Source organism: Narcine bancroftii, chromosome 6 (assembly GCF_036971445.1).
Source record: "Narcine bancroftii isolate sNarBan1 chromosome 6, sNarBan1.hap1, whole genome shotgun sequence".
Taxonomy (NCBI): Eukaryota; Metazoa; Chordata; class Chondrichthyes; order Torpediniformes; family Narcinidae; genus Narcine; species Narcine bancroftii.
The window spans coordinates 15,973,362-15,991,972 of NC_091474.1; the positions used below are offsets into that span (position 1 = coordinate 15,973,362).

General features: G+C 39.5%; 1 protein-coding gene across 3 annotated transcripts in view; it reads left to right on the forward strand.

Moving 5' to 3' along the window:
• Positions 1–18,611, forward strand: part of LOC138735754 (proto-oncogene tyrosine-protein kinase Src-like) — a 151,065-nt gene that overhangs the window by 124,277 nt on the left and 8,177 nt on the right. For 2 of the 3 annotated variants that reach the window (XM_069884108.1, XM_069884109.1), the window contains exons 9-11: positions 78–154; positions 2,469–2,622; positions 6,957–7,088. In XM_069884108.1, the coding sequence (XP_069740209.1) occupies positions 78–154; positions 2,469–2,622; positions 6,957–7,088 (363 nt within the window). Of the gene's footprint in view, positions 1–77; positions 155–2,468; positions 2,623–6,506; positions 6,604–6,956; positions 7,089–18,611 lie in introns of those variants that run through there. The other variant, XM_069884110.1, reaches the window with a different exon arrangement.

Sequence of the window (18,611 nt, forward strand, 5' to 3'; positions counted from 1 at the left end):
CTTTTAGAAGTCAGCTCTTTTGGTGCATAGGTACATTGTATGACGGAGATTACAATAAACTCATTATCATATTACAGGAAGCTTGTTGGATTTCCTCAAAGGAGAGATGGGAAAATACCTGAGGCTTCCTCAGTTGGTTGATATGGCTGCTCAGGTTAGTATTAACATCATTAAGAGTAAAAAGAAATATGATTTTCAAAGGCTCTGTTGGCCTTGCTGGATCTTTAAAGGACCTGTGAAATTCTTACCATGATTATCTATCTTAAGCACCTCCCATAGGAGACCTACATATGCTGGGATACTTTACCTGCACATACACCCTGCGTAACAAAGGTCAGCCAAACCATATCAGAAATACAAAATAGTAATGCTGGAAATACTCAGCAGGCCAAGCTGCATTTGTGGACAGAAACTTCTGGTCACACAACCTTCATCAGAAGGTATGGTTTCTGGGCGCAGGATTAAAACAACTATTAATACAGCTACATCATCCTGGAATTTTCACACTATAGCTGGGGAAACTTTGCTGTCAACAATTCCAAATTGTGATCAGTTACATATTGTCATTTATAGAGGGTGTCAATAGCAAGATATTGTGTAAGTGTTGTTTATTTCAACAAGTAGGGAGTTTTATATTCCCGGTGCATCTCATTTCTTTATTTAACCAGGTTTTTCCCCACGTTTGACCCTAATTATTTCCAGAAAACAGTTTTTTTGATGTAAACCTGTTTACACGAATGGAAAATAGCAGCATCAACTGGCAACTTCACAGCCATTGTCTGCTCTTGATTTTTAAGAGGGATTTGTGGAAATTATATTCTCTTTCTGAATTATGAATGTCCTATTTGTTTTGCTTTATACAATTGCATCTTGCTCTTGGTTGGTGAGAATCATTTATAAAATGGGATCTGTTCAAAACATGGATTTAAAAATTTAAAGGGCATTGAAGATGTGATGGAATCCAGATGCACACATGACAATAAACAATTTATTTCAATGCACAGGAAAAGCTGTTTATCTTGTGGAATTCAGTATCGAGGTAAAAAGTATTGCTCTTGGAATGTTTGACATGTTGAATAGTGGTTAAACCATTTCAAACGAATACTGCCTTTTTCCTCTGACTCTCTGTTGCTCCTCTGCAGTTATTGGACGAATGTATGGCAAAATATTTCTGATTTAAAAAAAAAGTAAATATTTATGGTTTCCAACTTTGCAGCTAGCGGTAGGAAGATACAGATGAAATTCATGGAATGTGGCAGATGCTATGACTATGCCCTATGGAATTTGTACCCTCATCAGCTGAATGCAATTCCTAAATTTCAGACTCTGAAGTGAATCATTGGAACCAAATACTTGTCTCCCAAAGATTGATTGCAACTACATGCAAAAAGAAAAAAAATGAATACATTCAATTCCTATCAGACATTTCACTCATAATTTTCTGTACCCATTACCAAAGGAGGAATGCCTTAGTTAATGTGTTTCATGTTCCAGAACCTAACAACAGATTAGATTAGTTTCAACTGTGTTGTCATTGTGCCAAGTAAAATACAAAGCCAATGAAGTACAATTAGCATCCAACCAGGTTTAAAAAATAGTGCTATATACAGATAATTACGTGCAAATAAAAACAAGGGCATTCAGCAAGCAAACAATTATAAAAGTACTGACAGTACAAAGTGAGTGCAGTAGCACTCTGCTGTGATTTAAGGTTCAGCAGGGTCACAGCCTTGGGGATGGGGGGGTGGGGGGAGCTCTCCTTGAGCCTGCTGGTTTGAGAGAGAAGGCTCCTGCCGGTTGGAAGAAGAGTAAAAAGTCCATACTTAAGGTGAGACGCATCCTTGGTGATGCTCTTCGCGTTGCCCAGACAGCGTTCCTGATAGATGTTCTCAATGGTGGGCAATTGGATGTCGATAATCCGCTGGGCAATTTCCACCACCCGCTGAAGTGCTTTACAGTCCAATACGAGACAATTGCCACACCACACTGAGATGCCATAGGTAAGTATGCTCTCTGCTAGGACGCCCTAAACAGAGCAACGCCACCATCGCCAAGATTGGGTGTTACCGGTTCTCGGGTCTTTAGCCATCAATCAACTAATCCAGTCACGTGTGTGAGATGGCTTGCGCGAATTCCCTTGGGACCAATACTATAAATAGTTCTCTAATTGTAAATAAAAGGGGGCATTCTTTGGATTTGGGAAACACTGGTGTCAGTCGTTTCTCTTTGGGTCTAATGAGGTGGAAGCTTGTATTCCACATAACGCATGCAGTGCACAAACATTTGGCACATTTACAACACTCTTAGTGGTACAGCAGTAAAAATCCATCAATATTCTGCAACAGGGGTGTATTTTCTTCATACTCTGCAGTAAATAAAGGCACTGTTAACAGTCAGCACAGTTCAATGTGATATGCCACATTTTTTTAAACCTTAAATTCAATGGTGTGCTCATTCTGATTTTGCAGATCTCGGCTGGCATGGCCTACGTAGAAAGGATGAATTACGTTCACCGAGACTTACGAGCAGCTAACATTCTTGTGGGCGAAAGCCTTGTGTGTAAAGTTGCTGACTTTGGCCTGGCTCGACTGATTGAAGATAATGAATACACAGCTCGGCAAGGTTAGCACCAGATAATTAATAATAACTAAAATGATGCCCGTCAATGTAATCACATCCCATCAGCATCAATTATTTTTTATCTTTTTCCAGCTTCAGCAGGATTTGGATGTCTGTTACAGAACTGTTCCAGGATTTGAGATTCATGTCTTGGGGCAATTGTTGCCCCATCCAGAGTTTTTAAAAGGTTGAGTTTGGAGAGCGAATGCTGTCCAGCTTCTTAGATGCATTTGCATTATACAATTAGCTAGGATTTAGTTACAAAAATGCATGATGTTTCATTGATCTTAGCTCTGTTTCCCTGGTATTCATCCTTAGCTCTTTCAAGGACACTTCCTTTGTGATTGAGATCTCCAATGTATTTCCAATAAGAAGCACCTTGTCCATTTGCTGCTACTGAAAATAGACTATATCGCAGACTTTGCCTCTTGAATGTCAAGGGAAAACTTGTGTGTGTTGTTATTACATTAGAAACTGACACCTACGTAGGAATTCCTATGCGTGGGTAATTTCACAATATAATAATGGCATAGGCTGACAATTATCAATTTTCTAATTGTGGAAATAATAACTTTAACATTTTATACCCTGATTTATGATATTTCAGCCTTTACTTTGCCCTATGTGCATTTAAAGTACAGTATTAATTAAAAATTGTGTGGCTTTGTTCGTTTGTCATCTTTGGGAATTCTTCAGTGGGATTGATTGCTCTGTCAGCTCGATGAATAATGTTGCTGGATGTCAGAGGTCCCTTTTGAATTGACCTTTAGCATTAAGTAGCATCAGAAAGGAGAAAGTCAGCACCACAGAGATCACCAGACCTTTGTGAGGATTTTTTTTTATATTGAGGGTTAGCTGTGACTGCAAAATTCAGTCCCAATTCTCCCGGATACTTGAGATATTTGTTAATTCCACTTGTCTGGGCAGGAGCTAACTTCTCACTCTGATAGAAAAATCACATGAAACCATATCCCACATTTATTTCACCTGCTTCCTCCTTCAGACCCACCACTACCATTTTGACTTTGTGGAGCTTAATCATGTCGGGCTGGTTCACATCTTCCCTGGAAGCTGAATTTTTATTCCCATTTGCCCTAAGGCTACAGCGAGATTAAACTGATAACATCATACTTTGCTTTCAGCCACCATTTCATCTTGTTGCAATGATTTGATCTTGTCAAGATTTCACTGTGTATTATGAACTGAATTATTCAAAGTCTCAAGGATTCTGCAATAGTATTTGATATTACCTCAGTTAATCGCTTAAAAATATAGCAGATGGCAGTTATTTCATGGATAAATTAAGTAGAAATGTGTGAATCAATGTGATTAAAAAAGTAATTTCTGGTTTTCATTAACTCTTTGGACTCCAGCTATTTTTAACCTTTTCTCATGTATATTCTGGACTGGGTCCAAGGGTAAACTACAGTATGCAAACCAATGGTTGGATATAAAACCTGGAAAACCAGGGCACGGAGTATATGCACTTGTTGTTAGTCTCGGAAATCCAGGAAACAGAGTCCAAAGCATTAAGGGAAGCATTAATGCTTCCCTGAGAATTAGAGCACTGTGGTTTTCTCCAACCCTGATTACTTTAAACTGACCCCTCCCATTGAATACTTGAAATTCTGCCTATCCAACTCTGAAAATAATTGACAGACTCCAAATCAACTTTCTTTTTAAAAACAAAGCTTCATTTCTCATCTTTTCACCATTTCAGTAGTAAACCCATGTGAGGTCAACAATCAATGAGTAAGAAATTGGAATATGCATGAGTTACCGGGTCTTCAGAACTGTTGGGCTGAAAGGTTGAGGTTCTGATCCAGGGTTTGGAAACTTCAGTGCAAGCACACTGCTCTGGAGGGGGCTGTTTCCCAATCAACAGTGCTTCTCTTCGGATTAGATGTTAACCTTAAGTCTTGGTGGAATACTTTTCTATTTCCAGTGGATGCCTAATGTCCCATGAGGCATTCAAGGTAAAGCAGAGAACTCCTTGTCCTTCATTAAGATCATTAACAGAGCATAATCTGTATCTTGGTGTTATTCTTTCTAAATATTTTTATTGTTTTACTTAAAGTATACAGAAAATTTGTAAAATACACATCAGAGATGTCAAATATAATCAACGAAATTGTCTAATTTATAGAGTACATTTATAAGGTAAAAGAACATCTTACAATTTTATCTTGAATGTTATATTCTCATTTTCTCTCCCATGTCTTGATCCCATGTCCAAACCGAAATTCTACATTTAAAGTATACCTTGTAGCTGGAGTAATATAATAAACTGGTGGAAGACAGGTTTTATATTAAAACTAGAGGTCTGCATACATTTCGAAACCTTATCTCTAAGTTGCCGAAAGAATAGCGAATCTTTTCTAGATTTAAACAGGACATAATATACTTCAGCCACTGAGCATGAGTGGGTGGGGCAGCATCCCTCCATCTTAGTAATATTGTACATCCGGCCAAAAGAGAGGCAAAGAACAGAACCGGAGATTTAACTGGAGTCAAACGTGCATCATCCTCTCCAGTGGTCCCAAAGAGGGCAACCAGAGGATTAGGTTCAAGATTTAAATTAAGGATAAAATTTGGAAAACAACCCTCCAGTATTTTTCAAGGCGAGGGTACGTCCAAAACATGTGAATAAGAGGAGCCTCAACCCTCTTATATTTATCACAACTAGAATTTACATCTGGATAAATACAAGATAATTTAGCTTTAGACATATGAGCTCTATGCACAACTTTAAATTGCAACAGACAATAATGGGAACAGAGGGATGTGGAGTTAACCAATTTAAAGATTAAATACCAAACCTCATTTGACAATGAAAGGCTTAAATCCTGTTCCCAGGCAGATTTAATTTTATCAAGAGGGGGAGATCTTAAACCTGCCAACTTAACGTAAATAACGGATATTAAACCTTTATGAGTGAGTTGTAAATTAAAAAAAAAACTCATCAACTGTGTTTGCATCAGGTACACCAGGAAAGTTAGGTATCTGAGAGTGGAGAAAATGATTTGCAAATATCTGGGAAAAAAATGGATATTTGGTAGGTTGAACTTTTCAGTAAGTTGTTCAAATGATGCAAAGCAGTTATCAACAAAAAGATCTTTAAAACACTTAATACCCAGTCTTATGTCATTCAGATATGGGGAAATGTACTGTATAATAGGATCTGAATGGACTTGGATTGAGTTTTCAGGGTGTAAACTTTATATTTGCTCATGTAATAATAGTGACCACAGTTCATTATCTGTGAAGCATTTTGAGCTTAGTGCTTCGTTTTTTTTCCCGCAGTTTGAAATTATCCGCCGTCATTCTCTCACAAGAGGAAGTTTTCCTACTAGAAGACAACCTTCTAAATTCAAGCATTTCTTAGCCTGATGGAGGGCAGAAATGGCCTTGGTTTAGCATTCTATCTGAAAGGTAGCACCTTTGTGACTTCAGCACTCCCTCACTGTTGAGGTGATGTGTCAATATGAATGGGGTGTGTTTATCTGGGGACTGGTAATGAACCATCACCTTCTCGTTCAGGGAGAACTAAGGACACTAGCATACTCTGTCCTCCATGACTAAAAAAAAATTCATAAGCTTTCAACCTTAAGTGAGCTCTCTACCTTCCAGAATAATCAATCATTACTGTTGCCAACCCATTTATCAGTTAACATATTCAACAATTCCAGACATTCCAGGAATGTTAAAAACACATATTGAAAGTTTGGGGTTTCTGGCAGAGAGGCTGTTGATTACATTTCACAACAATGAGCTCCAAACCTAAACCTTCATTCAGCAGTCTGTAGCTGTTGAGAACAAAAATGTACATGAGCACAAAATTCTACAGTTACTGAAAACTGAAACTAAAATTTGCAAATACTTCGCAGGCCAGGCAGCATGAGTGAAGAGCACTGAGCAGGTGAAGAGTTGTCTTGTCTTTAATTCCTCAAAGAGACATGAAAGGAGGAAATACTTTGTCTTGGTTTTAGGTGAGAATTTATGATGTGTAAATAAGTTGAATCTGTGTTAGCGTCTGAAATTAATTGGAAATATTCTCAAGAGGTATTTTAAAAAGTCTCTCATGTTACCTTGATCTCTCCATAATTGCTTTCTACCATTCATAATTCTTTATACTATTTTTTTATCTCTAAGGAATCATTTGCTCTTTTGGTAAGATTAAGCAAATATAATTAAAGAGAAATAAATTATTTGCTGTTGCATTAATAAGTTTTAAAATCATGTAATCAATCTCAATAAATACCTTAATGCTACATGGCATAATAGGTTATACTTGTGCAGGTAATTTTCTTTCTTCATTTGTATTTGTGTGATTCTAGGTGCCAAATTCCCTATCAAGTGGACAGCCCCTGAAGCTGCACTCTATGGCCGTTTTACCATAAAATCGGATGTGTGGTCATTTGGAATTCTGATGACTGAACTGGCTACAAAGGGCAGAGTGCCATATCCAGGTAAATGATGACGCACAAAAATAAGTTCACTGGTTAGCTGTGTGTAAAGCAATAGTATCACAGGCAGCAGTTTCCTTCGATATCAACCTGATTTGCCAGCTGTATCACAAGATATAGGAGCAGAAGTAGGCCCGTTGGCCCATCAAGTCTACTCTGCCATTCTAATCATGAACTGATCCATCCTCCCACTCAGCCCCATCTCCCTGATGCCCTGACTAATCAAATACTTGTTAATCTCTGCCTTTAATACACCCAATGACCTGCGGCAACAAGTTCCACAAACTCATGGCCCTCTGACTAAAGACATTTTTCTGCGTCTCTCTTAAATTGACACCCTTTTTATTATGAAGTTATGCCCTCTTGTTCTAGAATCCCCTACCATGGGAAACATCCTTGCCACATCTACTCTGTCCAGGCATTAGAAATTCCTCTATGAAGCCCCCCCCCCCCCCCCCCTTCTGTACTCCAATGAGTACAGTCCAAAAGTTGACAACCATTCTTCATATGCTAATCCTTTAATTCCCGGTATCATTCTAGTAAATCTTCTCTGAACCCTCTCCTATGCCATGACATCCTTTCTCAAATAAGGCACCCAAATCTGTGTACCCATTACTCCAAGTGAGGATTCACTTTAGAGTCTCAACATTACATCACTGCTCTTACTGTATACGCTATTCCTTTAGAAATTAATGCTGACTTTGCATTCTCCTTCTTCACCACCAACACAACCTGGAGGTTAAACTGTAGTGTATCCTGTACAAGGACTCTTTGTTCTTCGGAATTTTGAATTTTCTCCCCATCTAAATAATGGTCTGCCCGTCTGTTTATTCTACCAAAGTGCATGACTGTACACGCTCCAATATTATATTTCATTTGCCACCTCTTGGCCTGTTCTCCTCATATACCCAAGGCTCTCTGCAGCCTTTCTGTATCCTCAGCACCATCTATGTTAGTATCATCTGTAAATTTAGCCACAAAGCCATCTATTCCATTAACCAAATCATTTATATGCAACGGAAAAAAGAAGTGGCCCCAACGCTGTCCTCTGCGGAACATCACTGGCAACTGGTATGTCTGGGCATGTGCAAGTCAACAATTTACTTTACAAAAGCTACTGGAAATGAAGGATCCTTGGCTTTATAAATCATGGTGCAGTGTACAAGAACAAATAAGATTCTTAAAAACCTTCATAAATACATCTGGAATATTGTGCCTTATTCTGGGCATGATGTTTTAAGAAAGGATTTGGAGAAAGAACAGAACAGATCTTACCAAAATGATTCCAGGGGTGAGGAGTTTTGGTTATGTGGGTAGATTAGAGAAGCTGTTATCACTGTCCAGGGATGAGAAGAGGTTGCAGGGAAGTCTTAAATGATAAAGGGTAAAGGTGGTGTAGACTAATGGTCCTCTTACACAACCACTTTGTGGCTTTATTACATTACGCCTTCTGTGTAAAAGCCACGGTCATGGAATGGGGGGGGGGGGGGGAGGGGGTGGTCATTCCAGTCCCGGCTTTTTTCCGGCAGCAGAGGTAGTGACAGTGTCGGGTCACAATCTGTGTAAAACGGGCAATCCAGCATTCTGGGACCATGATGAGAAGGAATGTGTATGTGTACTGTATTTTTTTGTGTGTATTTATGGGTAGGCATTTAAAACTAGGGCAAAACATGCAAGTAGGACAACAGTAAAAATCTTTTTAATAATACCCCTGTCCTGCTGTCTTCCAGCGGCCCCCTGTCCTGCTCTCTCCCAGGGGGAGCAGGGCGGGGGGAGCTGTGCAGGGATCAAAAGCAGGCTGCTGGGAGAATGTCCTGACAGCCCCAACGCTGACCCCACTCTCCCCACACTGATCCCACTGCCCCACTTCCTGCTGCTCCCAGGGATCCTGTGCTGTGAGATCTGATTTGTCCTCAGTTTGAACAGTCTGAAGCTCACTGCGCCACTCCCCCAGCAGCCCACCACCAGCCCCCAACAATAGATAGCAGTGATTAGTAAGAGATTGCATAAGGTGATATGTGAGTGGAAATAAAAAGTTTGAAAATCACTGCTATAGATCAATACTTGCAGTAGATTTTCCCACACTCTTTTATAAATTGTGTGTGTGTTTTCCCAAACTCTGTGTGCGTGTGTTTTATTCCTGCTGTGATTTTCCCCATGCTCTTTTATTAATTGTTGTGCGTTAACAAAAGTAACGTTTGCTTGCAAACTCTTGTGTCCAGACTCATCTCTCTTGAATCTGACACTTGCTCAACACAACAATGACCAGTGCGGGAACCGACAGTGGGCCACCGGGAGAAGCTCTCGATAGCCTGCCGCCAGCCCCAAATGATAGATAGCGGTAATGCCAGTGAGCCACACAGCGACAATGATCACTGTCGGCTTTACTCACTGTTATCACCCTAATTTCAACTTTGCATATAAAGACCAGGGAAATATTTTTAAGGCATTTTTTGGGGGGAAAAAACGAGGGTCTAACATGGCATCAAATACAGTATGTTATATGTGACACTAGACGCCGACGCTGTTGTGTTACACGTCCGGTCTCTTTTGCTTCTGGAACGTTGATTTGCTATGTAAAATGACACGCTGACCCAGCAAATCAGCCGGCTTTGTTTGGCTCAGTGTAAACCAAAGCTGGCTTAATGCTGGGCCTTCGTAATGGCAATATTATGGGATTTTGTCTAAAAAAAACCTACAGGACAAACTGTGCTGAGAGGTGGATGGTCCAAAAACTAGGAGACAAAGAATGAAAAAAATGAGCAGAATAAAAGAAAAGTGACATGAGGAAACCCTTATTGATGTAGTGAGTGGTTGAGCCTTGGAATTTATAGCCTTGAGTAATCACGTAACATTCATTTTTTTTCAAATTTTTTATTTTTCACACTATAAACCACATTGATCAAGATACATACATTTTCCCTCTTGAACATATACAGTGTCGTTTTCTCCCCCCCCCTCCCTCCTCCCCTCCCTCCCTACCTCCCCTCCCATTCATTTAAAGTTCAGAAAATAGGATACATTAAACCCGTCAAACAATGTTGTCACTCAATAAAAACAAACAAGAAATTCCACTGAGTCAGTTCTTTTCATTCTCTTCTCCTTCTGTCATTTTAGGTGGTAGATGTCCCCGGTAGGTTTTCTCTATTATGTTTCATGTATGGCTCCCATATTTGTTCAAATATTGTAATATTATTTCTTAAATTATATGTTATTTTTTCTAATGGAATACATTTATTCATTTCTATATACCATTGTTGTATTCTCAAGTTATCTTCTAATTTCCAGGCTGACATAATATATTTTTTTGCTACAGCTAGGGCTATCCTAACAAATCTTTTTTGTGCACCATCCAAATCAAGTCCAAATTCTTTGTTTTTTATGTTACTTAGGAGGAAGATCTCTGGGTTTTTTGGTATATTGCTTTTTGTGATTTTATTTAATATCTGGTTTAGATCTTCCCAAAATTCTTTCACTTTCTCACACGTCCAGATTGCATGAATTGTTGTTCCCATTTCCTTTTTTTACAGCGAAAACATCTGTCAGATACTGTTGGGTCCCATTTATTTAACTTTTGAGGTGTAATATATAGCCTGTGTATCCAGTTATATTGTATCATACGTAACCTCGTGTTTATTGTATTTCTCATAGTTCCTGAGTGTAACTTCTCCCATGTTTCCTTCTTTATCTTTATGTTTAGATCTTGTTTCCATTTTTGTTTAATTTTACCATTTGTTTCCTCATTCTCCTTTTCTTGTAGTTTAATATACATGTTTGTAACAAATTTTTTGATTATCATTGTGTCTGTAATCACATATTCAAAATTTTACTTCCCTCTGGTAACCTCAGACTGCTTCCCAATTTGTCCTTCAAGTAGGATTTCAGTTGGTAGTATGCCAACACTGTATCATGAGTTATATTATATTTATCCTTCATTTGTTCAAAGGATAATAATTTATTTCCCGAAAAGCAATTTTCTATTCTTTTGATCCCTTTTTTCTCCCATTCTCTAAATGAAAGGTTATCTATTGTAAAAGGGATTAGCTGATTTTGCGTCAGTATTAGTTTTGGTAATTGGTAATTTGTTTTATTCCTTTCTACATGAATCTTCTTCCAAATATTGAGCAGATGAATCATGTAACATTCATAATGAGATTGGAGAAATATGTGCAAATATGTAAACAAAGAATATACAGGGTTATAGGGAGAGGGAGTGGTATTAGCTGGATGGGTCTTGCATAAAACATGGTCTCAATGCTTACTGTAACCATTCCATGGATCTGTGATATTCCAATTATGAATTGCCTTTTCTAATTATTATATCAGAGATCTTATTCTGAGAAAAGCAATAATTTTTAATAAGATTCTCAGAAAAACCTGAAATAAAATTTACCTGAAATAAATGCAGCCCTTTAAATCTGCAAGTTCAAGATGAGAACTCATTGAGGTGCCCCAAGTAATCACCACACTTAATATATTAGGGCAAAACTTTGTTTCCATGGAATATTCTATATGCTAAACTCGATGCAAAGAACTAAATTGCACAAAAGTATCAGTAACTGAAATGTTTAAATGAATAATTTTTGCCCAAGGTGGTCCCCGTGTTTTTTGTCCAAGGTCTGTGGCCATCTGTGGGGAAACTTTTTTATTCTGTGTTGAGTTAGCTGATCCAAACTGGCATGCAGATTATCTTAAATTGGAGTTATCACTCATGCCCACTTTTGATAAATTAATGTATTTTTAACAAAGATCTTGTGTCCCTGAGCTCAGGAAACACAAGCATCAGCTAAAGCTTCCAGTCGTGTTTGCTGAAGGGTGATCCTTAACCATATAACCGTTTACAGCACGGAAACAGGCCATGTCGGCCCTTCAAGTCTGTACCGGTTCACTTGAACAACTCCACGAGCTCCTCCGCAAACTCCTGAGGAAGCAGAGCCTCTCTTAGGTCGGTACGTCCTGAAATTTTCCAGGTCCTCATAGATTCTCTTTATAAGACCCCGTTTTCTTGGATACTTTACTCCGTTCCATTTCACTTTATATATCGTTGTTCTCTGGGAATCTTTACACATGTTTATTTTCTCTTTATAAGTCCACATCCTCTTGGATTATTTACTCCATTCCTTTTCTCTTTATAAATATCCGTTCTCTGGGATTCCTTACTCTGTTCCTTTTCTCTATCTCTTGAACAAATTTTGGATTTAAAAGCAGAAGAGCCTCCACTCCGATGTCCCTCCTTATTTGTGTATCCTCATTTGTCAAGACTCGGTGAATTGTGGTACTGGTAACCAATTTGCCACCCAAGCAGTATGCCAGTGGAGTGAAGAGGAAATGAAAATTGCTCAGGCATAAATGCTTTAGTGGAATAATCTCCTAAATTGCAGATAATGTAGGCAGATCAGGAAGGGGAAGTCCAACTAATTTGTCAACCTCTTTGTATTGTGCAATCTTGATCATTTAAACATCATGATTCACAACACAACTACCGCATCCTGTCTGGCTAAGCAAACTGAATAGATATAATTTTTAATATAACTTTTAATTTATGGCTATGGCTATATCTGGTACATCCACTGAACATAAAAGAAAATCACCAAATTAATTTCTGAATAATACCTTTTTTGACATCTTGTAGTTGTTAGATTTCAATTTTATCTTGTTATGGCAGCATAACTTCGCAGGTTATAAATCTGGAGAAATAGCATCTTGCTTTGAAAACGAGTGTTCCCACAGCTAATCATATGTTACCCATTCATCAGTGCTCGGCCATGCACAAACAATCATTCAGAGAGCAATTGCACTCACTCCTTTAAGTTTCATCTGCCTCAGCTATGCCAGAGTCAGCTTATCACTTAAGCGACTTGTTGGACACTTCAAAATCCACTCTGAGCCATAGCGAATTCCAGTTAAAATCATGTAAGGAAGGCTTTTGTTTCAAGCTCCTTTATACCAATTCTGTGTTTTTTCTTTAAAAAAAAGATCATGACATCCAGAAATTGCTTTGTGGCAGAAAGCAAAGGATGATGAGGAATGTCAGAGTGGAGGCTTCTGCAAGATTTCTGCAGGAAAAGCATCCAGTGCATGGAGCTCGATTTCTAACTGTTGGTGTGGAAATTCCTGGGGCGATACTATGGTTCTCAGCCTTTTTTGGACTGACCACCTGGCTTCCCGCCAAACATGCTATGGCCAACTAGTGGCAATTACTGTCTAAAAAGAGTTATATCTAAACAAAAAAGAGTAATTTCTGATGGAAATAAATATCCAAATTTTGATAAGCACATCAAATAACATAAGAAAACATTAATTTTCTTGCAGTTCATGAAGGGTTCGTCTTCTGAATAATTATCCTACACGAATATTTAGTCTGTTATTTTATGTTTAATTTATTTCTATAGTTACGGGATGTTTCCTTGAACTTTAAAGGTTATTCGTTTGCTAGCAATGGCCAAGTAAACTTGTAACACATCCAACAGTCATGCAATCCATCCAGGGTAAATGTTCCATGAATATTTTTGCAAAAATAATTTATATCCAATCTTGGTGGAGAAATGTGTCTTACCTTAAAAACAGGGGCCTCTTGAGTCTTGACTGAAGCGAAGAACAACAAACAGTAAGTAGACAGAAAACACACACACTTCTGAATCTGTCTTGTGTGAGGGAACTGTGACTGAGTGCCAAGCCGCTTGTATTTAGAGAGGCCAGATGACCTCACTGACCTCTGTGGCAGATTGCTCGCCACCCCACCTAAGGTCACCCGGGAGGACCGAGGCATAACCTCTGACCCGCTCTGACCTCTGAGTTGGGAAGACTCTGTGGCCCATATGGAAACACGCTGTGGCCCTCTGGTTGGGAACCATTGTTATAGGGAGAGAGCAGATGAGTGAAGTTTGCAGACTGATAATAGAAAACTTGGCCATATGTGATAGTGAGAAGGAAAACTTTAAGCTGCAGAACAGTGTATCTTGGTTGGGCAAAATAATGGGAAATGGAGATCATTCTGAAGAAATAAAATAACGGTACAACAAAGCAGGGAAATGGGGCGTTACTAGTGTAGTGATAGTGCAAGTGATCCTCCTGACCACTAGAGGGAATCAGAGACTAGTTGGTTGCAGTCATTTGCATTCAAGTTGGTTGCGTCCACATGGTCCTGGGTGAGACATTTAGTTAATAAAGTATAGTTGTTTAACAAAAGCAAGTTTATTGAGTGATAATCAGTTGATATGGCAGCAGAGATATGGAGAGTGTGAGGGATCTTGTTGCTGTAAATAAGATTGGAAATGTCACCCATAAGTGGAGGATGTTCAAACAAAGTTTCATGCTGTACCTGCAAGCCATTGGACTCGATAACAAACTTGATGCATGGAAGATTGCCCTGCTATTTACCGTGGTGGAATCTCAAACACTAGAGGTTTTCAATACATGTGTTTTTGCCAAGGCAGAAGACCAGGGCAAGTTTGACAAGGTTATCAAGATGTTTGTTGAACACGGTCCACCAAATAAAAATGAAACATTCGAGAGCTACGTGTTTCACTCATGCACGCAGCTGTGGGGAAAGCTTTGATACCTTTTTTTAAACAGACTTGAAATTAAAAGCAAGAACACGCAGTTTTGGATCACTGCAAGATTCAACAATGTGTGATCAAATTGTTTTTGGGATTATTGATAAGAAAGTGAGAGAGGGGTTGTTGTGAGAGACCGAGTTTACCTTGGCTGGAGCTGTGAGGATTTGCCACGCCAGTGAATTAGCTCTGCAGGAAGGCAAAAAAAAAGTTGCAAAAGCCGATGAAAATCTCGTACAGCTCAAAACCTACAACGGACAGAGCACTGACACGAAAGGCACATATCAACACAAGGAGAAAGATGAAGAGCACCAACCACTTCAGGTTCACAGTAGTCCCAGATGGAGATGAATCACAGCTGGGTGACAAAACTTAAACCTAGTCAAAAGGGTGTACCACATTAACAGCACCAATGCATGGAACTGGATCAATTTCCAGACAACTTCAAGGGATTTGGAGTTCTACCATTCACCTTTAAGATACAGTTCAAGGAGGACACACAGCCAGTAGCGCATGCCCCAAGGTGGTTCCAGCACCATTAAGAGAAAAGCTCAAGCAGGAACTCGACCGAATGACATCACTAGGGGGTCATAAAGAAAGTGGAGGAGGCCACAGAATGGGTGAATTCAAAGGTGTGTGTCAAAAAGAAGAACGGTGAGTTACACATGTGCATGGACCCAAAGGACTTGAGTGCCACGATAAAGAGAGAACATTATCAGATTCTGACCAGGGGTGAAATTACAAGTGAGATGGAAGGTGCAAAGTTTTCAAAAAGTTGGATGCATCCCAGGGTTTCTGGCAAATAAACCTGCTTGAAGATAGCACAAGATACTATACATTTTATATACAGCTTGGCTGATACTCATGTCTGAGGATGCTTTTTGGAATTTCCTCATCTTTGGAACAATGGAGCACGTCATAGAAGGCATAAATGGGGTACGTGAGTCCATTGATGACATGACCCTATGGGGATCCACATAATGAGAGGCTACACGCATCCAGAAGTATGGATTAAAATCAAACAGAGAAAAATGTCAGTTTGGTGTGAAGGAAATCAACTTTCTGGGAGATAAACTGTCAGAGGCAGGTGTAGAGCCAGAGAAGAGCAAGGTGAAACCAATTTTAGAGATACTCAGACCCACTGACCAAAAAAAGGTGTTTTGAGAGTGATGGGAATGATCAATTCATCCCAAACCTGTCTTCCAAAACAATGTACCTAAGGAAGATGTTACAGGATAAATTTGAATTCAAGTGGACAGCCATCCATGAGGAAGAATGGAGATGATTGAAGACCATTCCAACTACAGAATCAGTCCTTTTGATGTTCTTTGAGGGTGAAAATATCTACAGACACTTCAAAAGATGGAATAGGTGCCATACTACTTCAGGCAATGGGAAAAGATTGGAGGCCAGTAGCATACACATCAAGGACGATGACAACATTTGAATGTCGATATGCACAGATTGAGAAATTCCAAAGTTTGGTGTATGGCCTACCAACATTCATGGCAGAGACAGATCACAAGCCATTAATAGCAATAATCAAGAAAAATCTCAGGGAAATGTTGTCGCGAATCCAACCTGCAACATTATGACTGAATTGGTAGACACACCAGGGAAACTTATTGTTAGCTGACGCATTATCCAGGGCAAAACGTTGCAGAGTGAAGCACTCTCAATGAGAGTTCCACAGAGACAGATGTGAATCTCCACGTGAACATGATCACTGAATCTCTTTCCGAATCTGACATGAAATCCGAGCAAATCACAGCTGAAATGGAAAAGGGCACATTTCTACAGAAAGAATCTGAATGAATGATTGCCTGGAGGCAAATGTCAGCCACATCAGAGCAGAATTGTCAATCGTATGGCATATGGATTACTTAAAGTGGTATGTGAGTGGAAAGAAAAAGGTTGAGATCCACTGCACTAGACAGTGGTTCAGATCTGTATCTAGCTCTATTGAAATGCAGAGCACCACCACCACCACCACCACCACCACCACCACCACCACCACCACCACCACCACGCAAACATGGCGTGCCACCTGCTGAGCTTCTGATGGGACAAAGATTATGTGAGGCACTGCACTCCTTTCATCACTCAGGCTTCAATGGGCTTGAAGTTCTCAATGCCATTCTGATTACATTTCCACATTTCCACTTTGTGGCCATGGGTCAGTGCCGGGAGTCTGTAGGAGGTGGGGGGGGGGGGGGGGCGCGGAGGGGCTGTCTGTTTATGGCGAGCTCCAAAATACTATTTCATTCACTTGAGCTGAGAGCCTTGACACTGAGAATGTCTAAAATCAGAGTTCAACAATGCAGCTTGACTGACTGACTGATTCACTCACTGTTCATCTTTTGTTTAAATGCGCTGAACAGGAAAGAATATGGTTCAGGTGTTGGTCCACAGTTAAACATTTGACAATTTTTAAATAATTTATCACATTTTTGTACTCAAGGAGAAAGTGGATTTTATATTTACATAATGCCTTATTATACAAATTTCATTTGCTTTCCACATTCAATTTGGTTTTTTTTATTCAATGTCATGAATATTATTGGAATGCAAAACAGGCAATTAATATGCAGTTCAAATTTGTATACCTGGTTAAATAGTCAACTATAAATGGTCCTGGTGGTAGTTCTCTGTTCTTTGCTTGATTTTGAAGGTGGGTTTGAGCAGTGGAGCAGATAATGCCCATCAACTTGGATGGCCCTCTGATGGACATCTTCTGCTTATTATATGCATGAAAGGAAGACTAAGCACTTTGATGGGTTGGTTACTTAAAAGTGTTCACTGAACTGAATCTGACCGGTTGTTACTTTAAAACCCTGGGAGACTGCAGTCAGTTCAAATGAAGCATCCTGATTCAAACTGATTGCTGTAAGGCTGAGATGGTGTGCATCAGTACTACATTTTAGGACCAATGTAACTCTTAATTTCAAGTTTGTAATATTGTTCTTCTGTCCAAGAACAAATATTTTACAGAAGTGTTTTGGTTGGATATTAGAGTAATCAAAGATTTCACAGAGTGACTGACCTATTTTGGCCCTCTTTGCTGAGGCCATTTTCTTGATGGAAGTGTGTAGTTAATCCCCTCTCCTCCTGCAGATGCCAGCTTTTTGTTCCTCATTGAAGCACTAAACCCAATTCAATACTTCACCAGTTTTCGTAAAGCTTCTGCCTGTGACGTGCCTACTTCAATCCTGATGCTCCAGTGGAAAATTTTTAATCATCCGAAAGAGAGCTCACTGAGTGAAACACATTCATGCTTAGCAGTTCACAAGAGAGCTGGAGAAACTCAGCAGGTCTCACAGTATCTCTAGAAAGTTTAAAAAAAATTGTATCCAATGTTTTGGGCCTGAGCCCTTCGTCAAGGTATGAGTGAAAAAGAGGCAGGTGAATAAAAAGGTGAGAGAAGGGAGGAAGTGGCAGAGGGAAGTGTACAGGTAAGTGTTCATAGGTGGATATGGCTGGGAGGATATTAGAGAAAAAAGCTGAGCAGTGATGGTGGGGGGGGTGGGGGGGGAAGGGACATCTCTCTGAATGGAGATGGGGGGAGAAAAGGAAAGCACAAAAATCTGTAGGCCCCCATGGTTGAAGTAAAAACCCAATACTGGAGAAACTCAGCAGGTTATATAGCAAAGGTACTGATAGAGTAAATGTGGACAGGCTTTTTCCATTGAGAGTGGGGGAGATTCAAACAAGAGGACATGGATGGAGATTGAAGGGGGAAAAGTATAGGGGAAACATGAGGGCGAATCTCTTCACTCCAAGGGTGGTGGGAGTGTGAAATGAGCTTCCAGCCAAAGTGGTGGATGCGGCCTTGATTTTACTTTAAATTTTGAAATTTTTTTAAAAAGTTTTACAAAGTACAACAAACAAAATACAAAGTTGGATAGGTATTAGACGAGAGGGGTATGGAAGGTTATAGGGTGGGTGTGGGTTATTGAGATTAGGTGGGAGA